The sequence below is a fragment of the Lycium barbarum genome, chromosome 3 (assembly GCF_019175385.1).
Source record: "Lycium barbarum isolate Lr01 chromosome 3, ASM1917538v2, whole genome shotgun sequence".
NCBI classification, from domain to species: domain Eukaryota; kingdom Viridiplantae; phylum Streptophyta; class Magnoliopsida; order Solanales; family Solanaceae; genus Lycium; species Lycium barbarum.
In genome coordinates, this window is record NC_083339.1 from 140,710,119 (window position 1) to 140,732,323 (window position 22,205).

At 35.0% G+C, this 22,205-nt stretch overlaps 1 protein-coding gene across 1 annotated transcript; it reads right to left on the bottom strand.

Annotated features, from left to right (window-relative positions):
- Positions 1–5,692: 5,692 nt before the first annotated feature.
- Positions 5,693–6,902, bottom strand: LOC132634306 (ethylene-responsive transcription factor ERF084-like). The gene has a single exon (XM_060350576.1). The coding sequence runs from the start codon at positions 6,770–6,772 to the stop codon at positions 6,014–6,016; it is 759 nt and encodes a 252-aa protein (XP_060206559.1). The 5' UTR covers positions 6,773–6,902; the 3' UTR covers positions 5,693–6,013.
- Between the last annotated feature and the right edge of the window lie 15,303 nt (positions 6,903–22,205).

Here is a 22,205-nt window from a genome sequence, read left to right on the forward strand (position 1 = left end):
CCCGTGCTGCCGAGGGTCTTTAGGAAATAGCCTCCCTACCTTCCGAGGTAGGGTTAAGATTTGCGTACACTTTATCCTCCCAAAACCCTACATTGTGGGATTTCACTGGGTACGTTGTTGTTGGGTGAATGGCCTGTGCTGAAGGATGAGTATTGTAAAATTAAATAAAAATGTTCAAAATTTGATGCCAAATAGGAAAGTAAACAATTCATGTATGTGTTTAAATGTAGAGATTTTAATCACTTTTGAATAGTGAATATATATAACATGCGTTATGAAATGAAAAGGGAAGTCCGGTGTACTAAGCTCCCGCTATGCGCGGGATCCGGGGAAGGACAGGACCACAAGGGTCTATTGTACGCAGCCTTACCTTGCATTTCTGCAAGAGGTTGTTTCCACGGCTCGAACCCGTGACCTCCTGGTCACATGGCAGCAACTTTATCAGTTACGCCAAGGCTCCCCTTCGCATTATGAAATGAAGACATATCAAAATTGAAAAAACAAGTTGTTTACTATCTATGTCCCTTTTTAAGCATCTTAGCTTGATTGGGCACGAAATTTAAAAAATAAAATGAGACTTTTGAATTTTTGGATCTCAAATTAAAGATGTGTGTAGTTCTTTAAATCTTATGGCCTTAAAAATGTTATTTATAATATTAGAATTGAAAAATTTACTAAATACATAAAGAAACACCCTTTTTGAGAAACAAAAAGGAAAATAATTATGGGACAAATTTAAAGAATACCTATGCCCTTTCTTTTGACATATCATCATGCTTAATTAACGCTTGTTTTTAATTAATCAATCCAGAAAGATCAGAACTTCAATATTCAAAATATATCAGATGTTTAGGTTCCCTTTTCAAAAACAATATTCTCTTGTAGAAATAAGGGTAATTTTATTTGTATTTTATACAACTTTAAATGTTGCGTCAAGTGCTTTCTTCTTTTTCTTCTTCTTTTTAATTCAAATATTGCAAATAAAATAGAAGGATGAAGTAATTCCTAATATACTTAGAATTAAAAGCGCTAAATTTCATTAGCTATGTCAACCATATATTAAAATAATAGAGAAGTTATAAAATGACAAAACTTTTTCCACGGAGATCATTCTTCCTCGTATTGACATAAACTTTTCATTTTATTTTTAATAATATGATTTTATAGTTATTAAAATGTCATGGGAAGTTTTATACTTCATCCGTTACTTGCCATCATTTGATCGGCGACAAAGAAAGACTAACTTTTGAAAATTGTAATTCGAATCAAGTCATAATATTTGTGTGAAAGTAAATATTTCATTAAAGATAAGAAATTAAATTATTTCTTAAATGACATTTTATTTGAACAGAATAACAAAACATAACACATAAATTAAGAAAGATAAAAAAATAAATAAAAATATGACACATAAATTAGAAGAGAGATTCCACAAATCCAGAAGTCTTGAGTCAAAGCAAAGTATTATAGAGGGGAGCACAAATTTTTGAATGAAATCGAAAAGGTAGTAAGACACACTGAACTTACAGTCGTCCAGTGTACTTCACTGTTGAGTAGTCTCTAGTGATCCACCATTTTGTACTACCATCTCTGTCACTCTCTGAATTGAGAGTATCCAACCATCGGATCAACCAGAATTTCCTGACCTCTAAAGGACACAAATTAAACTCCCTCTTCCACGGTGCAAACCGTGGCGTCACTTAACACAATGTATGTATGTACTCCCTCCGTTTCAATTTATACGGATCCTTACCTTTTTAGTAAATTCAAAAAAAAAAATATATATTTTTATAATTGGTAATAATTAAACTTTAAATTTATCTTGTCTAGCCACATAAATTTTTATAATTTATTTTAGATCATAAATTTTAAAAGTGTTCCTTTAATTTTTAAATTTCGTGACAAGTCAAACACATTCATATAAAATGAGACGGAGGAAGTATATAATATTACCGGCTAAACGTTATATACACAAAGCAAAATAATTTTTACACCAAAAACCAAAGAGCAAAATATTTCTCCACTTTCAATCTGTGAAAATATACACAAATTTAAAGCGAAATATTAAGCTAGAACAAAAACTAAAGAGCTTCTTCAGAGAGGTCATAGAAGTACCAATCGACCTCTCACCTCTGCTCATCTTCAACTGACTGATCAGAAACCCCGTCTTTCGTGGACGTCTTTTTAGACGTTATAACGTCATTATTATCACACCAAATTAATTTAAGTCAGTCTCCATGTAGATCTTCTTCATCTGCTCGGAGTACTACTTATTCTTCGGAATCTAATAAATTCCCACTACTTCCACTACCCCTTTCTTTGTAACTCATGGCGCATTACGTGCATGAAACCAGGGGCGGTGCTAGCCCTCCGAGCGTGGATTCAGCCGAACCCAATAGTTTTGGTCCGAATCATATATTTGTATTAAAGTTTTTGTTAAATATGTATAAATTATTAATTTAAAAATTCAGTAATTGTAAATAATTAGAACTCGAACCCACAAGTTTTAAATCCTGACTCCACATTTGCGTGAAACACCGGTCCTTTACCGTCCCTTAGCTTCCTTCAATAGGATTGTTTAAAATAGAACTGTAATGGATAATTTAATCGCAAACTAAGTTTATTGATTTATTGGTGTAAGGGTAATCGGATCAACCGTTAGAGAATAGTTTGAAGTTTTGCGTTCGGTTTGCTCAATTTCTTATCGGTTTAGCTGTTAACATGTTAAAGAACTACTCCCCTGCTGCAATTTATGTGAATTCAGACATGAAATCTTCAATTTCTTGAAATAAAATTTACATATTTTGAAACAAATTAGAAAGTACTATATAAGTCACAATAGTTAATAATATATTTAGAAAGTATTTGAAAAAATTATGGTAAAAAAATATCTTTCAATTGGCCAAATAGTAACTAAGACAAACAATTTGAAACGGAGGGTATTAAATTTTCATTTTACCCTTATATATGAAGTCATCTTTAGAATTAATTGGGACCTCAAAAACAAACACACACACATATATACCATACCATTCCCAGTAAAATTTTACATGTCAGCCACAACCTTAACAAAACAACATACTTCTAATATTTTAATTAATCAAGAATTGTATGACTTGCATAGAAGTGTCTGATAACCTAAATGCAAGAATGATTAGAAAAAGTTTTAAAAATCTAAAATTAAACAAATCTTGACATAGATTCTGCGTCTAAAAAGGACCTAAGAATTGCTTATGCAAACTTCAGCATTGATGGGCATAAATGTTGTATATATTCTTCAATTCTTCTTTTCTTACATAATTATACTGTACTGTGCCTTGATTATATTATGAAATTGGTTACCAATATATTGTGGATGTAAAACACTTACTCAGGAAGATAGAGTTGCATTCCTCTCACTGTTTCTAACAAAGTTTTGACATTAAAGGTCAACTTTTATCACACAAAATGGCAGAGGTAGGATTTCATATTATTCAAGATGCAGGTGAACATTTGTTATGGCCTGTTTTTCTTCTAAGGTTAGGCGTTATGATTTCTTTTGATTGACTAATTTTTTTTTTTTTTTTATATCTTACAATGGGATAAAATATAAATTCATTTGTGAAGGTGTTTTTAATCTAACTGATAAATCACCAAATCAATAGCAGACCAACTGATATCTTATTGATTTGACTAGCAATTTAGTTTAATTAACAATATTGATAAATCATCGCGGCGTTAAATAAAAATATCCAACCGAATAGCCCAAAAAACACCCCTAATATTATATATTCAACATTCACATTCAAGCATCAGTTCGGGGTATCAAGCTGTTGAGGCATACGATGAAAGTTTGGGAGAGAGTGGTGGAAGCGAGGATGAGGAAGTTAGTTTCTATTTCGGAGAACCAGTTCGGATTCATGCCGGGGCGTTCGACTACAGAAGTCATTCACCTGGTGAGGAGGTTGGTTGAGTAGTATAGGGATAAGAAGACTGACTTGCACATGGTGTTTGTCGACCTTGAGAAGGCTTACGACAAAGTCCCAAGAAAGGTGCTGTGGAGATGTCTGGAAGCCAGAGGTGTTCTTGTAGCATACATTAGAGCGATTAAGAAAGTGTATGATGGAGCCAAAACCCGGGTGAGGACGGTTGGAAGTGACTCGGAATACTTCCCAGTCACGATGGGCCTGCACCAGGGGTCCACGCTTAGCCCGTTTCTATTTGTTGTGGCAATGGACACTCTGACAAGCCACATTCAAGGAGAGGTACCGTGGTGCATGTTGTTTGCAGATGACATTGTGCTTATTGATGAGTCGCGGAGCGGTGTTAACGCGAGACTGGAGGTTTGGCGACAGACTCTGGAGTCGAAGGATTTCAAGTTGAGTAGGACTAAGACAGAGTACTTAGAGTGCAAATTCAGTAATGGGAGTCAAGTAGAGGACGAGGACGTGCAGCTGGATACTCAGGTCATCCCGAAGAAAGAAAATTTCAAGTACCTGGGGTCGATCATCCAAGGGACTGGCGAGATTGACGACGATGTTACACATCGTATTGGAGCGGGATAGATGAAATGGAAGCTCACATCGAGGGTGTTGTGCGATAAGAAGGTGCCGCCTATTCTAAAGGGAAAATTCTACAAAGTGGTGGTTAGACCGACTATGTTGTATGGGACGAAATGCTGGCCAGTTAAGAAAGCGCATGTCTAGAAGATGAAGATAGCTAAGATGCAGATGCTGAGATGGATCTACGGGCATACCAGGAAAGATAGGAATCGGAATGAAGTGATTCAGGATAAGGTGGGTGTGGCCCCTGTGGTGGATAAAATGCGGGAAGAGAGATTGAGGTGGTTCAGCCATGTGCAGCGGAGATGTGCTGATGCGCCAGCGAGGAGGTGTGAGAGGATAGCATTGGTGGGCCTGAAGAGAGGGAGGGGCAGGCCAAAGAAGACCTTGGGAGAGGTGATTCGGCAGGCCAAAGAAGGCCTGGGGAGAGGTGATTCGGCAGGACATGACGTTACTCCAGCTTATCGAGGATATGACCGGTGATAGGAGGGGGTGGAAGTCGAGTATCAGGGTAGAGGGCTAGTGAGGGGCCGCGAGGTTTCCTTTCTCGTGTTAGGAGTATTTTTATCCTGCTTCTATGTGTTGGTCTTATCTATCTTTGTTGTTCTATCATGACTTCGTTGTTCTTGCTATTTCTCATTTTCACATGGTTTTAATTTACTTGTCTGTATCTGACTCTTTTCCCTTATTTTTTTTTTTGCCGAGAGTCTTTCGGAAACAACCTCCCTACCTTCCAAGACGGGGATAAGGTCTACGTACACTTTACCCTCCCCAGACCCCACGTTGTGGGATCCAACTGGATATGTTGTTGTAGTATTCACATTCAAGCATCATTATCACTTTTATAACCATTAGAAACTTACAAAAATGAGAAAAAAAGATTATTTTTTTTAAGAACAAATTAAGAGAGGCAGAGTATTATAAAAGCAAACCTCAAACCCTAGGCACAGCTAGACAAAATAAGTTTCTTGGATTTAATTCCACAACCAACCATGAGAAGTAAATGAAATTAAACTCAATATCCATTCCTATCCGCATAACATACACATTGATGAATAGAAAAACCAAAGGACGGCCGTTAGTGATTCATACATTATTACCAGACATAATCATGAGAATTAACGCTTAAGCTAATGTAACCGAAATAAACAAAAAACAAGTCATTCAACAAGCCAAGGTAGAATACAATAGCGCATACAGTTTATCAAAAAGATAGCTAACCACACTTAGCACACTTACATAACCTTTTTTGTTTTCTTTCTGATCCCTAATACAGCATCAAAAACTTCTTTTTAATATTGCATGTTGCATCAAATAAACACAACAATACAGTCATTCAGTGATCAGGATACAACTTCAAAATGAAACAGGCTGAACCTAGCTAGAACAACATAGTTTAATTTACACACTAACTAAGCACTATATTAGTTATAGCCTCTAGACACAACTGTAGCAACGGCGAAAAATTAAAACTACTTCTTCCCAAATCCTAGCTTGAGATCAAGCTCCACAGTAACACTAACACCTTTATTTAATTCATTAACATGGCCAACACTACCCGAACTGAAAAGATGTGCAGCTGAAGTTACCACTGAACACTTCCTTTTATTAACACAAACATTAGTCTTCTTTTTCTTTTTCTTTTTCTTTTTCACTTCACCAGATGAATTAGACGACGATGTTGTTGTTGATGTTTGTGAAGTCGCCAAAGGCAAAGGCACAATTGGAGGTATTTGGAAGTTGGTACGCGCCTTTGATCCTCTCAACCACCTTGCTGCCGCGTCATATGCACGCGCCGCCTCTTCCGGCGTGTCGAATGTTCCTAACCAGTGGCGGCACCGCCCTATACGGTCGCGTATCTCAGCTGACCACCTACCCCATGGCCTCTTCCTTACTCCCCTGTAGCTCCGCTCCACACTAACATTTCCCCCTAAATTATTTCTCTTTTCTGCAGGACACGTGCGTTTAATAATCGAAACCGCACGTGTACTCTCAGAATTTTTATCATCATTCTTGTTATTTCCGAAAAGAACATGTTCTCCAACTACAGCTCCAATTCCTTCAAGAACAGGGGATTTTTCATGTTCAGAAAAAGAGTGAAGTGGATCAAGATAATTAGTGGATTCAATTGAGAAATTATGAGGAAATTGGTACATTAGATGATCATTTGGTTCATTTGGGTGGAAGAAAGGGTCAGCTTTTTGAAGCATTTGAGTATGGGAATTATACATTGTATTGTGCTAAAGATGGGAGGTGCAGAAGAGAAAGACAAAAATATTTTTCATGGATTGTGATGATGATGAACTCGGAGTTCCGACAATTTATAATCTCAACGGAAATTGGTTTTTTATTTGGAAATTAATAAATTATTATAGGGTGTAGGATTTTATAGATATAGCTGTCAAATTCGATAAGACAACAATCCGTCATTATTATTAATTACCACTGTCATAACCCTGTCCTTACTTGCTAGGGAGGGATATACTCTTGTTAAATGACAAAATTACCCATTGAAGCCCTTGGGTACTCCATTTTTTTTGTTTCAAACAGAGTTTTTTAAAACTTATTAATGTAAAATAAGTTACTCTACCTGTTGAATTTATGTGATATTTTTATCTTTTTAGAGTCAAGTTGACTAATATTTGAAGCTAAAATTGATGAAATTAATTTAATATTATAAAATTAAAATTTAGATGTTCAAAAGATATATAAAAAGTACTTTCAACTGTAAAACAATTAGTAGTACATTTTAACATGTTGATCAATATTTACATAATTTGAATCTTCAAAAGCAAAAAATATCACAGAAATTGAGATAAAAAAAATATGATATTTGTATAGTTTTTTTACTCCTTGCTTCCCAAGTTAAGTGTCTTATTCTCCTTTTTTTTGTCTATCCCAAGTTAAGTGTCTTACTCTCCTTTTTTTTTGTCTATCCCAGGTTAAGTGTCTTACTCTCCTTTTTTTGTCTAAATTAAAAAGACTGTCTCTTTCTATATTCAAATATCCTACATGATAAGTTTAAAATAACAAGATTTCAAAGTCTGTTTTTATTCATTTAACTTTGTGTCCAGTCAAATTAAGACACTAAAATTGAGACAGAAGGAGTAATAAAGATAAACTAAAAAATTAAAATTAAATTATTTATAAATATAAAAGTGTCAATTATTAGACAAATTCTATATAAAAAAAGTTATCATATAAAAGGAGACCGAGTATAAGAACCTGTTTGGGTAGCTAATTAAAAGTTGTTGGTTAGATCAAGTGTTGAAAAATATTTTCAAGGGCTTAAAGATGATTTTATAAATTAATAATTGTGTATTTTGATAGAAGTCGAAACTGATAATTAATAATATTTGTGTTAGGTAAAAAGTTTAAGGTGTTTATAACCACTTTTTTATTAAATAGCTGAAACATTCCTACTGCTATTTATAAAATATAGATAAATTTAAAAGTATTTTTTTCATTAAAGGTTGAATACTTAGATCGCATTTATGGGATCACACTTGATATGTTGTTGATAATGTTGTTATTATACGTACATAGAATATATAGATAATTAAAAAGATTGTTTTAAGAAAATTATTTCATAATTCGCAAAAGATTTCTAGAGATAAAATTATAAGAAGTTTGATAATAAAATATGCTTAAAAGTCATAAAATCATCAATTAAGGATGATCAACTTATGATTTTTAACGAATTTTGATTCATAATTATTTTTGTGTTTACAAAATGCGTCAATAGCCTACTTATAAACTAATTTAACCATCTTATAATTTACCCAAAAACTCTTTAAAGTAGAAAATTTCGTCAGTGACTTAAATGTCATTGTGTGAAAAGTGACTGATACGAAATAATCAGAAACTGAAAATGAATATGGGTGGATTTAATTAAATGGAATAAATGATCTCAAGAATATAAGGGAGGGGCGTAATAAGAGCCGTAGGATTATATTACTGTAATAAGCGTCACAGTGGCGTCAAGAAGAAAAGATAGTTTGACTGCATCTGCATGGTTTTGCCATGATTGCTCCTATTAACCAGAGGAAGATTTGGGTGTATCACAGGTGCATTATTGTAACCGTGGTGGTGACTATAAATGAACCATCATATAGAAAGATGCACAATACTGATGAACAGAATAACATAAACCAAGTGTTTGGTTAATCAGGTGCAAGAAGATATTAAAGATTTGATCAATGGGTCAGTAAGTTACGTGCATGGGCAAATGAAGGGCACTGTGATCATCACATCAATCAAGATAGCTGGTTATCGTGGTACTACGTAATATAAATTCTTGAAGATTATTTTTGGACGTGTTCAAATGACAATAATGTGTAAATCTTTTGGAGTGCAGTAAAAGGGACCTTTATTAATTTGATCGATGCCTATCTACTGCTGCTAGTCTCTTCTGCATGCAGTGTGTTGATGTGCTTGCTGCATCTTTCTTCGTTCCAAGGTTCTTAAGCTTTCTTTGTTCTACTTAGCCATTTTTTTGAAACATTAATTTTTAACTTTTTGATGAGTTTAAGTTATACTAAAGAATTCTTTGTTCGATTAGTTAAAGAATATCTGCATGGAAAGTATTCTTAAAATGTGAAATTTGTAATTTTAAAAATAAAACAGATTATGAACAACAATAAATGAAGATAACCGATAGAATAGAATTTCTTACACTAATTATATGTATAATCAGATTTTTTTTACACTAACTACATGAATAAAATAATTAAATAGCTTAATTTAATAGCTTAAAGAATTTGTTGTTTGTTTGTTTGTTTGTTTGTTTCTACTTTTGCATGTTATATTGGCTTAATTTAGATGCTTTTAAGCCAAAATAGCTTTTAAGCTTTTCTTTAAGTATTTGGGTAAGATATAAAAATGCTTTTGAACACTTATTTTTAAGCCAAAATAATAAAATAAGGCAAAAGTCATAAGTTAGGATTCCTAGCTTATGACTTTTGGCTTGTAAGCTATAAGTTGTAAGCTCATCCAAACAGATTCTAAATATTTGAGTCAAATTAGCTTATTCCATTGGGAACACTACAAGAAAAACTATATTTGACAACATTTTTTTTTTGTTGTCATAGATTGATTATTGTTGCAAAAAGTACTTTTGGCTACAATTTTTTTTTTTGTTGCATAGACTTTTCCCAACAGCTATTATTGCAACAACACACAATTTTTTTTGTTGTTGCCAAAAGTATTTTTGGCAACAATAATCAATACTATGACAATAAAATTAAATTCTTTGGCAATAAAAAAATTCATTTGCCAACAAGAAAACTAAGTTATTGCCAACTATTAAATTTTTTATTGCCATTTCTATACTTTCTTGCCGTGAAAGTTTGAATATAGTGAGCATGTAAAAGAAGTATGGTAACCCAACAATTGGGAACATAGTTTTTTTTTATTCACTTGATTGTTTATCCTTTATATTAGTCTTTCAATTTGATGTCAAAATACATAATTTTACCTCTACTTAGAATATGTTCGAACGGTTAAAATCTTAAACAACATCCAAAACAAAACGTGAGAAAGCCACGAAGTTAATTTTCTCTAGTGTTAAAATGTGTGATCATCTTATCTAAAAGCTCAAAAATATTGAAGATAGAACATTTTTATTTGCTTATCATTATATTTTCAAAACACTCTTTCCTGCGCTGGTCTAATTCTTTTCATGGATAAATTATGCATGTGAATTTTTTTAATACTGGATGGTGGTAAAATTCAAAATCTGAACGTCTGTACGTTTATTATAATACCATGTCGAGTTATTTGACTATCTCATCTAAAAACATAATTAATAAGTTGTTAGAAAGTAAATAGAATTTACTTTATTATGTCTTCGAACACGAACATATCCTATGAAGTCGAAATTGAGACATCTTAGAGGAAATGAGAACTATTGAGCTGTGGTTGATAGTGGTAATGTAATCAGACAATTAAACAATGAAATCAAAGAAGGTAAATAAAACAGACCCCACGATGTGGGATTTCACTGGGTTGTTGTTGTTGTACTAGGCAATTATCAAGCGTAAGTGTTTACTTTTCTTTTGATTTATCTTGAGAGAGAGAGATAGGTAGCTAAAGTTGGATGTTTATTTTTAATCGTTCTTCCCTTTTCTCTTCTTTGTTGAGGCCATGCACCATGCAAAAAAGTAAAAAACAAACAAACAAACAAACAAATTCAATAAAGATTAGGTGAACATGTTCACTTAATTCTTATCGTTCAAAATCTCTTTGTTGCAGAATGGAATATGGCTAGTTTGGGGCATACTTCGAGGAAGTGTTGGGTGAGGTTTGCTTGCTACGTTATAATTTAGGAAACATTCGCGAGGAACAAAAGAGAATGTCGGTCTATAACTCTCTAAACAATATCACAACTGAGACATAGATATATAGACTCCATTCTTTATTTTTAAAAAGTTAAATAATAAGAGAAAAAAAATATGTAGCAATTCCTAGGAGTTGAAATGGATATGAGTCAATGTGGTGTTTCCTGTAATTAAAGTACAGGCACTCCTTTTACCGAGAGACAGAGTCTTGTTTTTTATTTTGGAAACTTGAAATATGCAACTTTTTGAGGTTTGAAGAAAACACAAGGCAAGACAGTAAAGGAAATCCCCAAAAGAAAGAGGACAAACTAACCCTAAAAGAGTGCTATTATGATACTCTCAATTAATTATTATTATTACTATGATCGATATCTCTGTGGAGTCTGCATGTTTCGATGTGTCAGTACTCACTATGGATTCACTCTTATTTCGCAAGTTTCATGTATTGGAAAAGTAAAGTTGCCCCAAGTAATGCACTCTCTTTTTGTATCTTCAGCATTTTTTGTCACTTTTGAATATCCTTTCATGGCCTCCTCGTGCTTTTCCTTTTTTTTTTTTAATAGAAAAAATATACTCCTATCCTAGAATGGGTTGCGTATTTTAAAGAATCACATTTTTCGTAGTCAAACCAATTGAGGAAATAACTAATTTGTGAACTATAGGGTGCGTTTTCGAGTTGCTTAAAACTTCTTTAGCCGGTTGATAATAACCTTGAAAACGTTTTTTTGGAAAAAAAGTTGAGTTAAATGTTTTAGTGGTAGTAATAGTTTTTAAAAAATTACTGAGTGTTTTGAGATAAAAGAATAATTTGAATCGATACACTTCTACTCAAATTTCATCGATCACTAAGTCACACATTTGAATGGATTCGTTAATAAATCATAAACCTTATATCTTAAAGTGACAAGGTAAGCATATCAAAAGATAGAAATAAAGTTAGCTATGCCAGAATATACTACTTAATTAATTGGACTTTAAATAATTTCAATTTTTAATTTGTGTTATCATCTCTTAAGTCACGGACCAACACTCACCGTTCTAGTTAAATTATTCATTAATGATTTATGAGAAACTATATTATATATGGTGAGATATTATATACATACTAGTAAATGCATGCCCGTGCTGAGCCCAGGCCCAGCACTTTGCAACACATTTGAAGTGACTTTTATCGTTCTAAATGATTCATTTCAAACGTTATCTTCAAAAAGTATCCAACTATATTCTACAACGAGTTAAAGGTAAATCAATTAGAAAATTTGTCATATTTCACAAATTATACTTTATTATTTTGAACAAACTCGTATTTTAAATTTAATTTTCAAATAGTTCAAATCATAAATATATGAGCAAAAAAAGAACCCTCCATTTTTCAAAATAAAAAAGAAAAGGACACGATACGTATTTATTTTACCCTCTATAGGAGCTTCCCCCACTTTGGTTCATTGGTGATTTAAACTCACAATTCCAAGATTAGAGGTAGAAGGTGCTTACCACTTGAGCAACCTTTCTATTGTTCAATACATATTAAGTTGAAAGATCCTTATTTTCTATTCATCTACTCAACTAGTAGTCCCAAAGTAAATATTGTATATTAAAATAGATCACGAAAAGTATAATTGGACCTGGTTTACATTCACGAAGATAATTATGACCCTGAAAATCAAGATGTAATACAAGTTATCTGCATATGATACATTTTGTTTGATCAAACATTTAAAATCTGTTTATTTTAAAAAGTTTTTTTTTTTTGAAAAAATGTTTTTTGAGAGTAGCCGTTCTTGTTTGATCAATTTGAAAATTCTTTTGCTAATATTAGATCAGTATTTGTGCTTGGCCAAGGTTCCAAAGTGCTTCTGTAGAAAGCTACTTTTTTAAACTTCTAAAAAACAGCTTTTGCTACAACTCAAAAAAAAAAAAAAAAAAAAATTGACCAAACACATCAACTTTCCAAAATAAATACTTTTTGAAAAAAGTAAGAGCTGTTGTTTTATATTCCGCCTCCGTAGTTGATAAAGAAACTGAGTCTTGCTTCTTCCTGCACCAAGAAAAACTTGTTCCACCACAAAGAAAAATATAGCCTCACTTAGATCTTCGATCATCCAGATCACCACCAAAATCGGTATATCCAGTTAATACCAATTCATTCTTCTTTTAGAAGAGTAGGCCCATATTTGATATTGAATTGATATATTTCAGAATCCTCTTTGCAGCTTCCAAGTGAGGCTTTCTTGGTGATTGCATAAATCAGCTGAAATATCCAACAGGAAAATCAATATTTGGCCTTATAATAGTCAAATACAAAAGACTTCCAACAAGAGCTCGAAAAGGCTTGGGATCTGCAAGAAGTGAGCCTTCTCCACGCCTTAACCTCGTGATAGTCTCAAGAGGAGTAGAGCACATTTTGCTTTGTTTTACCCCAAACCTATCCACAAGCTTCTTGGCATACCCTTCTTGGGTAAATAAGATCCCTTTACTCGTGTTTGTCACTTCTAAGCCAAGAAAATGATGTAGCTCTCCCAACTTCTTGATATCAAATCTTATGGCAAGCTCCTCTTGAAGCCTCGCAACTTCATCATCATTGTTTCCTGTTATTACCACGTCATCCACATACAAGAGAACAACAACATGCAAGTCTCCATGTTTCTTAACAAACAAGCTAGGATCTGAATGTGATGCAGCATATCCACAAAAATGTAGATATTGAGCAATTTTACCATACCATGCTCGTGGAGCCTGCTTGAGTCCATAAAGTGCTTTCTTAAGGTTGCAGACATAATCAGGATGTAAGTTAGAGACATACCCGGGTGGGGTATCTATGTAGATATCTTTGTCAAGTTCCCTGTACAAGAAGTCATTCTTCACGTCAAGTTGCCATAATTTCCAACCGTACGAGGCTGCCATGGCTAGTACAACGCGAAATGAGATCATCTTAGCCAGCAGACTGAAGGTTTCTTCTTAGTCTTCACCATACTTTTGAGAAAATCCTCGAGCAAACAACCTTGATTTATATCTGTATATGCTGCCATATGCTCTTCTTTTAATTTTGTAAACCTATTTGAAAGATATGGGTTGTACATATTTGGGCTTTGATACAAGGCTCCAAGTTTGATTTTTCATTAAAGCCTCCATTTCATCATTTATAGCAAACTCCCACTCTTTGACTCCTTTAGCTTCTTCAAAAAAGGAAGGTTCTTCATCGTCAATTGGTCCTGCAAAAAAGCAAGAATATATACTAACAAAATTTTCATCTTTGAAGCGGGTTGGCTGAACAATAGTTCTTCTTGGTCTTTGTGAATCACGTGAATTATCTTCTTGTTGAGCTTCATATTGTTAAGTTCCCGGGTTTCCCCTTTCTCTTAGCTCCTCTGCAGTTGTACTATCCGAAGAAACACTTGTAATGAGTAAGTTTAGAACTCCAAGATTCAAGATTTTAGAACCTCCTCCTTCTTAAGCTGCTCCATAATACAATGACACTTCATCAAATACGACATCCCGCGAAACAATGAAGCGACGAGTTTTCGGGTCCATGGACTTCTAACCCTTTTTTCTTTCGTTCTATCCAATAAGATGCATTTCCTTGACTTGGCATCCAACTTGCTTCGTTGAGAATCTGGGATATGAACATAACAGATAGAGCCAAAAACTCTTAGGTGTTTGATCGTAGGCTTTTCTCCAAACATTAATTTATAGGGTGACTACATGTTGTTTGGAGAAAGCGGCATCCTGTTGATCACATATACTACACATTTCATACCTTCAGTCCATAAGGCTCTAGGTAAATTTTTGGCATGAAGCCGACTTTTACATGTCTCGGTTAGGTGTCGAATATTTCTTTCAGCCACTCTATTTTGTTATGGTGTTTCAGCAAAGGTGAGTTCTCTTTTAATACCATGCTGACGACAAAAGGAGAGAATTTTTTCAGAAGTAAACTCACCGCCATTATCAATCCTCAACCGCCTTATTCTGGAACTGAGCTCGCCTTCAGCCGTTTCTTTAAACTCCGTAAACTTGCTGAAAACTTCTGACTTATGCTTCACAAAGTAAACCTGTTACACCTCGGATTTTCGCATGTTAAAGTCGCATCATGAGTTAGTCGACGTAAGTTTAAAAAGAAATTATGTTGAGGATAAAAGGGATTGATTTTATTAATAAAAATGGTTACAAGAGTCTATAAATAATAGTACTAAGTGGCGGAAGATTTGGAGGGTGAATGAATCAAAGAAGCATGAGTTTCGTCAAAAGTCGGCAAGTTGGGAATACGATAACTTGTACTTTTGGGTGAGATTAGGAGTGCTCCATTTGCTAAGAAAGTAATGATATGAATTATTTGAATTGTATAATGGTATCTTATTAAGTTTGGAAGTCAAACGAATTGTAATACGAAAGTCGACAAAGGGCGTCGCAAGTTAAGTTTGTAAATTTCACTGAAATTTAGGTCAGATGTCTCGGAGCTTTTCTCTCAATATACTTAGAGTTACGGGGTGATCCACCTATCAAAGCAAATTTCTATGAGTCTAGTTTCTAGCGGATTTTACCGTTGGTCAATACAACATCGGAGTAGAGAGAAATTTGCATTTTTGTCCAAGGACGTAAACTGCCGCGGGAACAGTGGACATAGTCGGTGGTCAAAGTTGTCTTTGTATATATATTCACCCCTTCCAAGACTTGTCACTTATTTTTCCTCTTCCTAAGACCTCCAAACCCTAGAATTCATCCTTAAATATTTCCCGATCAAACACAAGATAATCAAAGGGAAAATTATACAAGTCTAACACAAGGAATAAGGTAGTGATCTTCGAATCGGTAAATTCTCGCTAATTCGATCTTTGGAAGGAAACTTCATCAAGAAGCAATTTATAGTTTGGAGTGATTTGCATAGTTCGAGGTATGTTTTGATCCCTTTCTCCTCTTCTTAAGCTTTATAAGTGTTTAAACCTAAGAAAATGGAGGGAAAATCCCATATGAATAAGTTATGGTTAAAACTTGAAGCTTCCATGGACATGGCTAAATTGTTGAGCTATTTGTGTTGGGTTTGTTGTATTGTTTGGAGTTATTATGGTATGGATTGAATCATGGTAGTAAGGAGGAGAATAAAAGTAGGTTTTTGGTAGTGTTTTACAAGAAGCTACACTACAAAAGAGCTTACAAACTCGTGCCTATGAATTGCTCGATAAAATGCCTTAATGAAGATTTTTATTGGTTATATGCTCAAAGTTGATCTCGAATTGTTCGTATCTTGTAGGAAGTCAGTTATAAAGTCTTCGAGGCTTATGGAAAAGTGTATAACTCCAATCGACGAGGTATGTAGGGCTTTATCTTCTCTTCTTGGCATGACTAGAATTTAAATGAGCTTTCATTGAAACGTTATTTCCGTAACTTGTATCAATCACATTCTGAAATAGTTAAGATCATCTCTTCTCATGAATAGCTTATATTGGAATACTTTCCCGCAGTTTGTATCTATTGTTTGTCAATTGAAGAATGATGTTCATTATGGTACTCTTCACGTCAAAGTTTAGGCAGTTGTATTTCCAATCATTTGAGTTGATCTTTACCTCACGTGTAATCTGTATCAAGTGTATTTCATATTCTTTACATTTGTGGTCTTCTTGATTGAAAGCTAAAGAACGTAGCGACAATAATGAAAAATCGGAGGGTAACGACGACAGGTCACTCCGACTCTTTCTATGATGTCTCTTCTGAGGTCAGTCTTGCATTGCACTTATATATATGTATTTATTTTCATTACCGAGCCGCACTATAGTCGGCCGGGTAGGCACTTATATGTGCACCTAGATATGTTTCTTTCTTTACCGAGCCATGTTGTAGGCGCCGGGTAGGCACGTAGCTGTGCACCTAGATGTATTTCTTTCTTTACCGAGCCGTGCTGTAGACGGTCGGGTAAGCACGTAGCTGTGCATTGCCACTGATCAGTTGGGCAGAGATGATGTTATGATGATGAGCTCACCCCACAAAGGGATTTATTATTGTTATATGATATGATCTATGCCTCCACAGTGAGGAATGATTTTACGAGCATGCATTTACATTTATGTCATGATTATGGTCGCCCTCAGTGGCCTCGTTCAGAGTTTCAGGTTGTCTCTACATCTTTTCCCACGTTATCTGTATCTCTTATGCTTATGTTATGTTTATGCTTACTGCCTTACATTCTCGATACATCTGTCGTATTGACGCATTTTGTGCGCTGTGATCATGCCCACAGGTACGGTAGATGGATTGTTGTACCTTTCTCAGTAAGATACCAAAGTTTAGCAGGGATGTTCACACTCCATTCTCCAGAGTTGCTGGTCAGAGTCATTAAATAGGATGCATGCATATATATATATAGAGGGTATGGCTATGGGTACGTCGGGGCCACTGTCCCGACCAGTTGATACATGTTAGTTCTCTTAGACGCTTACAGACTATCAGTCAGTGTACAGGTATTGTGTTTGGCCTTGCCGGCCTTCTGACTAGTTGTCTTTCTTGGTTGTGGCCTTGTCGGCCCTAGTTATGCATATATGTGTTGTTGGGCCTTTTCTACTTGCAAGTTGTCATGATATACTTCTTACAATTGTTATTCAGCGGCCTCGTCGGCCTATGATTCACGTTATAGAGTATAGATATCACAGTTGGTTCGCTCGGCCCTTCGAGTGCCGGGTACCGGCCACACCCCCAAGGTTGGGGTGTGACAAACTTAGTATCAGAGCAGGTCTGGACTAGGGATGTATGTAGGCCGTGTCTAGTAGATTCTTGATTATGAATGTGTAGCGCGCCACATTTATAATCAGGAGGCTACAGGGCATTTAGGTTGTTACCTTTCTTGAAATGTAAGTCATGCAGTTAGAGCGGAGTCATAAGTATTTAAACTTCTATTTCCCACCTTGATTTCCTTTTCAGTAATGATAATCTGAAAGAAATGTACGGTTAAGAGAAAGTGAACAGGGACGCTGTAAAAAGGTATTAGTCGTCTTCTATCCTCTAATGTGAATCTAAGAGCTTCGGAGATTACCTTGTAGTGAAGTAAAGAGGTAAAGAGTTTGAACGAAGGCAGTCAAGGTCTGATCTTTTGTCTATGATTTTCGATGAGCTTGTCACACCCCGACCTTACTAGGGTATGATGGGCACCCGACCCCATCTTCGGAGCCGAGCGAACCCGCTGACTCCTATTACAGACATAATTTTTTTTGAACCTCTAAGTCAGATATACATAATAAAGCTTACTGAAATGTTTTTTTTTGTTGCTTTCAAATCAAATAAAATCTGTAACTGTGTAAAACTTATATTATAATACAAACTGACACATCGGCTGATGGAGCCGCTGACAGAACCGACGCTCTATACCCACGACTCTGTCTGCAAAGTCTCTAACATCGAACAAAACATCATGGCACATATACTATGACTCGGCAGCGCTCCAGAACAAGTGGAGCCTACCAACTTCGCTGGAACATCTTCTATGCTAGCTTCAGCTCATCTGGGTGTACCTGCGCGGCATGAAACGCAGCCCCCGAAGAAGAGGGGTCAGTGCGAGCAATGTACTGAGTATGTAAGGCATGAATGGAAACATAGTAAGAAAAGTACATGGGAACAATACTGTATGGAAACATAGAACATATCATAGGATAAAAGAGTAATCTGTACATATGAGTGCCTCGGGAGGCGGATGCCATGCATGCTTATATTTCCTTTGAAAAGCACTTCTTATTCGTGTATGTATGAAAATAGAACATGTCATATTGCCGAGGCGTCGGCAGCCGATCCATTTAACCATAAATATATATATATCCCGCGTCCGGGATGATATCATGTCAAATACGGATACATGTACCGTGTGTATATCCCAGCGTCTATAGCGCTCTGCCCTTTTTCCCCATCTTCCCCATATACATATATATATACATATATCATATCATAGCATGCAGGAGAGCCCAAGGGAAAACTGTAATTCTATCGGAGTGACGTAAGGTCGGTGACCTCCGATTACATTATGGAATCATCACGGTCGTCATGTCTCACCTTGAAGGAACAATTATATAAGATGAGACTAATAGCAAATAACATAAGATAAGATCATAAATTTAATAAGACATTGAATCATATGCTTTAAAGTTTTTGAAAGAAAATAGAATTGTTATCAAGGAGTAAAGTTGAAATCAAGAAATAACTCAATATTCCCATATTCGTATCGAACCCATAACTTAGGATTTTCCAACATGGAACCATTCTTAGCATACTCATCATAGACGTTTTCTCATATCCGGCATTATCATTATCATTATAAGAATCATATTCGTCGTTCTAGTCATAAAAGCTTTCAACTTCTTAAAACTTGGTTTTTGGAAAAATATCGGTATTTTGGAAAACAGTTTGTAAACTATTAGGGAAAGACTTATACCTTAGTGTCATAGGCTTCTCACTTTTGAAGATAAGGAAACTATGAAAACATTCGTAAACTTACGACATAGAGATCATGCCATAGAAGGAAAGGGTCGAGCCTTAACATACCTGCGCCACGCCTTATTAGCTACACTTACTCGTCCAATCTGCTATCGCTAGTCTACATTCAAAAAGATTGACACTATCGTTAGGTTCAATATCATATGCCTCTCTTAATCCTTCAAATACATTTACTTGTTATCTGCCGAAATTTCGACAGCATCTCCTCTGTAAATACACCATCTCCGAGAATCCAACTCGGCCAATTTTTAATCAATCACAATCCGGGAATTCAACCCGGCCAAACTATCAACAATACCAACAATTTTTCTAGCAACATTTCAATATCCAATTCAATTCAATTGAATTCAATTTAATTCACATAGTCTTTCAACAATTCAATCAACGTACTACTTTATCCGAAACCTTCCAATTCAACAACAACCATACATGTCATCATCATTCATGTACGCTAACTTTAACAACAACCTTCATTCTACATCACATAATCCATAACGACGACAACTAGATTACGAAATAACATCAATTTACACTAACTTACCAAAACACCTACTATTCGGTTATCACAACTTCATACACATTGTCATGCATTTCCATCTCTCTCTATACATTCCTCAACACACATAATCATCTATAACAATCAAAACACTAAATAAAACTAATTCATCACATTCTACCATCCCCACTTCCATTCGGCCATCACCCACTACATGCATATTTCCATAAATTTTCATTCATTTCTTAACATTCCAATAACAACCAACATGCTACATACACTACATGCATATTTCTATGAATTCTCATCTTTTTCATACATTATAACAACAAACAAAATACTACATAAAATCAATCAAACACAACACATACATTCGGCCATAGTCACACACCACACGGCCACCTTACCATTTGCATGTTTTCATGTTTTCCATCCATTTTTATTTACAACAACATATATAAACCATCCACAACACACAAAAGAAGATGAAACCTTACCTTTCTCCTTTGATTCTTCACTTGGCTAAAATTATAACTTTGCAAGAATATGTGTTCTACTTGCTCCAACAACTCTTCCATGTCATAAAGGACCCTCCAATTGATAGGAATACTTGAAGAAAAATATTTTCCTCCTTCACTCCCTCTTGGCCTTGTTTGGCCGAATTCTCCTTTTTTTTCCCTTTATTTCTTTCTTTCTTTCTCTCCAAATTCTCTAGAGTTTTCATGAGAATTATGACTAATAAGTCATATATATATTTAGCTTCCTCCAATCATAAAAGAACACATGCCCCTTGTCTTGAAGTTTCTTGAAACTCCACAAAGATGACTTATTTTGTCATTATTTTTTCTTTTTTTTTTCTTTTTTTTTTTTTTGGCCACATGGCCCTTTTTATGGAACTTCTTGAATACTTAATGAAATGACCATTTTGCCCCTAGCCTTTTAAAATATTACCATGAACCTTTTTGCGAATTTTTCTTTTCGCCCTTAGTCTTTCTCAACATTTCCATACTAATAATACTCGTAAACGATATTCATAACCCACTTACACATTTAAATCATTTGGAAAATAGTCGTACTTCCCAACATTCCACGACTATCTCGAAATGTCCGAACGTACGAAGTACGGGCTATAACAGAGCTAGTATGAGTATCTAAAGTATATCCCCGGTAATAACTTACAAGGCAACGATCAGAATTCTTAAACCTGACTGTTGAAGTTATTTGTACTGTATTTGGGCTGCCTTGACTTGTCGAAATTTGAAAATTCGTATCTGATTGTTGATGAGATTACGTAATATTTTAAGATGTATATAGTTAATACAAGATGTAAGTTGAAGGAATAGATGATGATGTTGTGTTATAAACAGGTATTATATGAGAAGTTGACAGGTCGAACTTACTTTTGTTATTCAGAGTCGTAAGAAATGTTGTTAGGTTGTGATTTGGTATTGTGGAAGATGTTCCAAGGTAAGATCTCATTTCCTCTTTATATGTGTGATTCGATGATGTCATAAATCTAAGATAGGAGAAACGGATACATGGTGTACTTGAACTGATAGTTGTATCGTGTGTATATGTGGAGCGAGTTTTGTTATATTGAGTGGTTGGAAATGTGATGTATATTTATTCATGCGTGAGTTGACAGTGTAAAATAAATTTTAAAAGGGAGTTAGAAGGGGTTAATTCCGTTAAACTATGTTAAAGCGAGCTCACCGTTCGTCGGCTAGTTGATAAACTTTTATGTTAAGAATAGTATTGCTTCTCTATGGTGGATTTGAATTATAAGGAATTACCCAGGGATGGAAGATATTATGGTAACAATAAATGATGGAAGAATGAGAGAGAATGGCCAACGACTTGATGAAAGTGAGTGAAAAAAGAGCGATGCAGAATAAAGCCAATGACTCTATGAATATAAGGTAACGCTATTACTATAACAGGAATTTATAAGTCGGAATAGTTAAATTATTTTGGGAAAGTTTTAGGTTTGTAGGAACATCAGAAGCAAGTTTCGACGGAAGTTCCGTATCGAAGCGCAAGCTGATACAACCTGCGACCACCAGGACACCACCTGCGAGACGCAGGCAGAACGTGCGGAGCCGCAGGTGGCGTTGCAGACCTTGACAGAGAGTAAAGGTCGGTGTTTTAATTTGAGGGCTTGTATGACGATCACTTAAGTTACACTTGGAGACCTGTGCTAATGTGCATGTGAAATTTGTAAATGATGCTTTCAGTAGGAGTGGCGAGAAAAAGAAATAGGACTGGTAGGAGGAGATGTTATAACAAAAAAAAATCATTAATTAATAGGAATTCGAAGAAGACCATGACATGGAGGGATTATAAACATAGAGGAAATGGGTAATG

Coding starts and splice junctions, on each gene's coding strand:
- LOC132634306 (XM_060350576.1), bottom strand. CDS start 6,772: ATGTATAATTCCCATACTCAAATGCTTCAAAAAGCTGACCCTTTCTTC.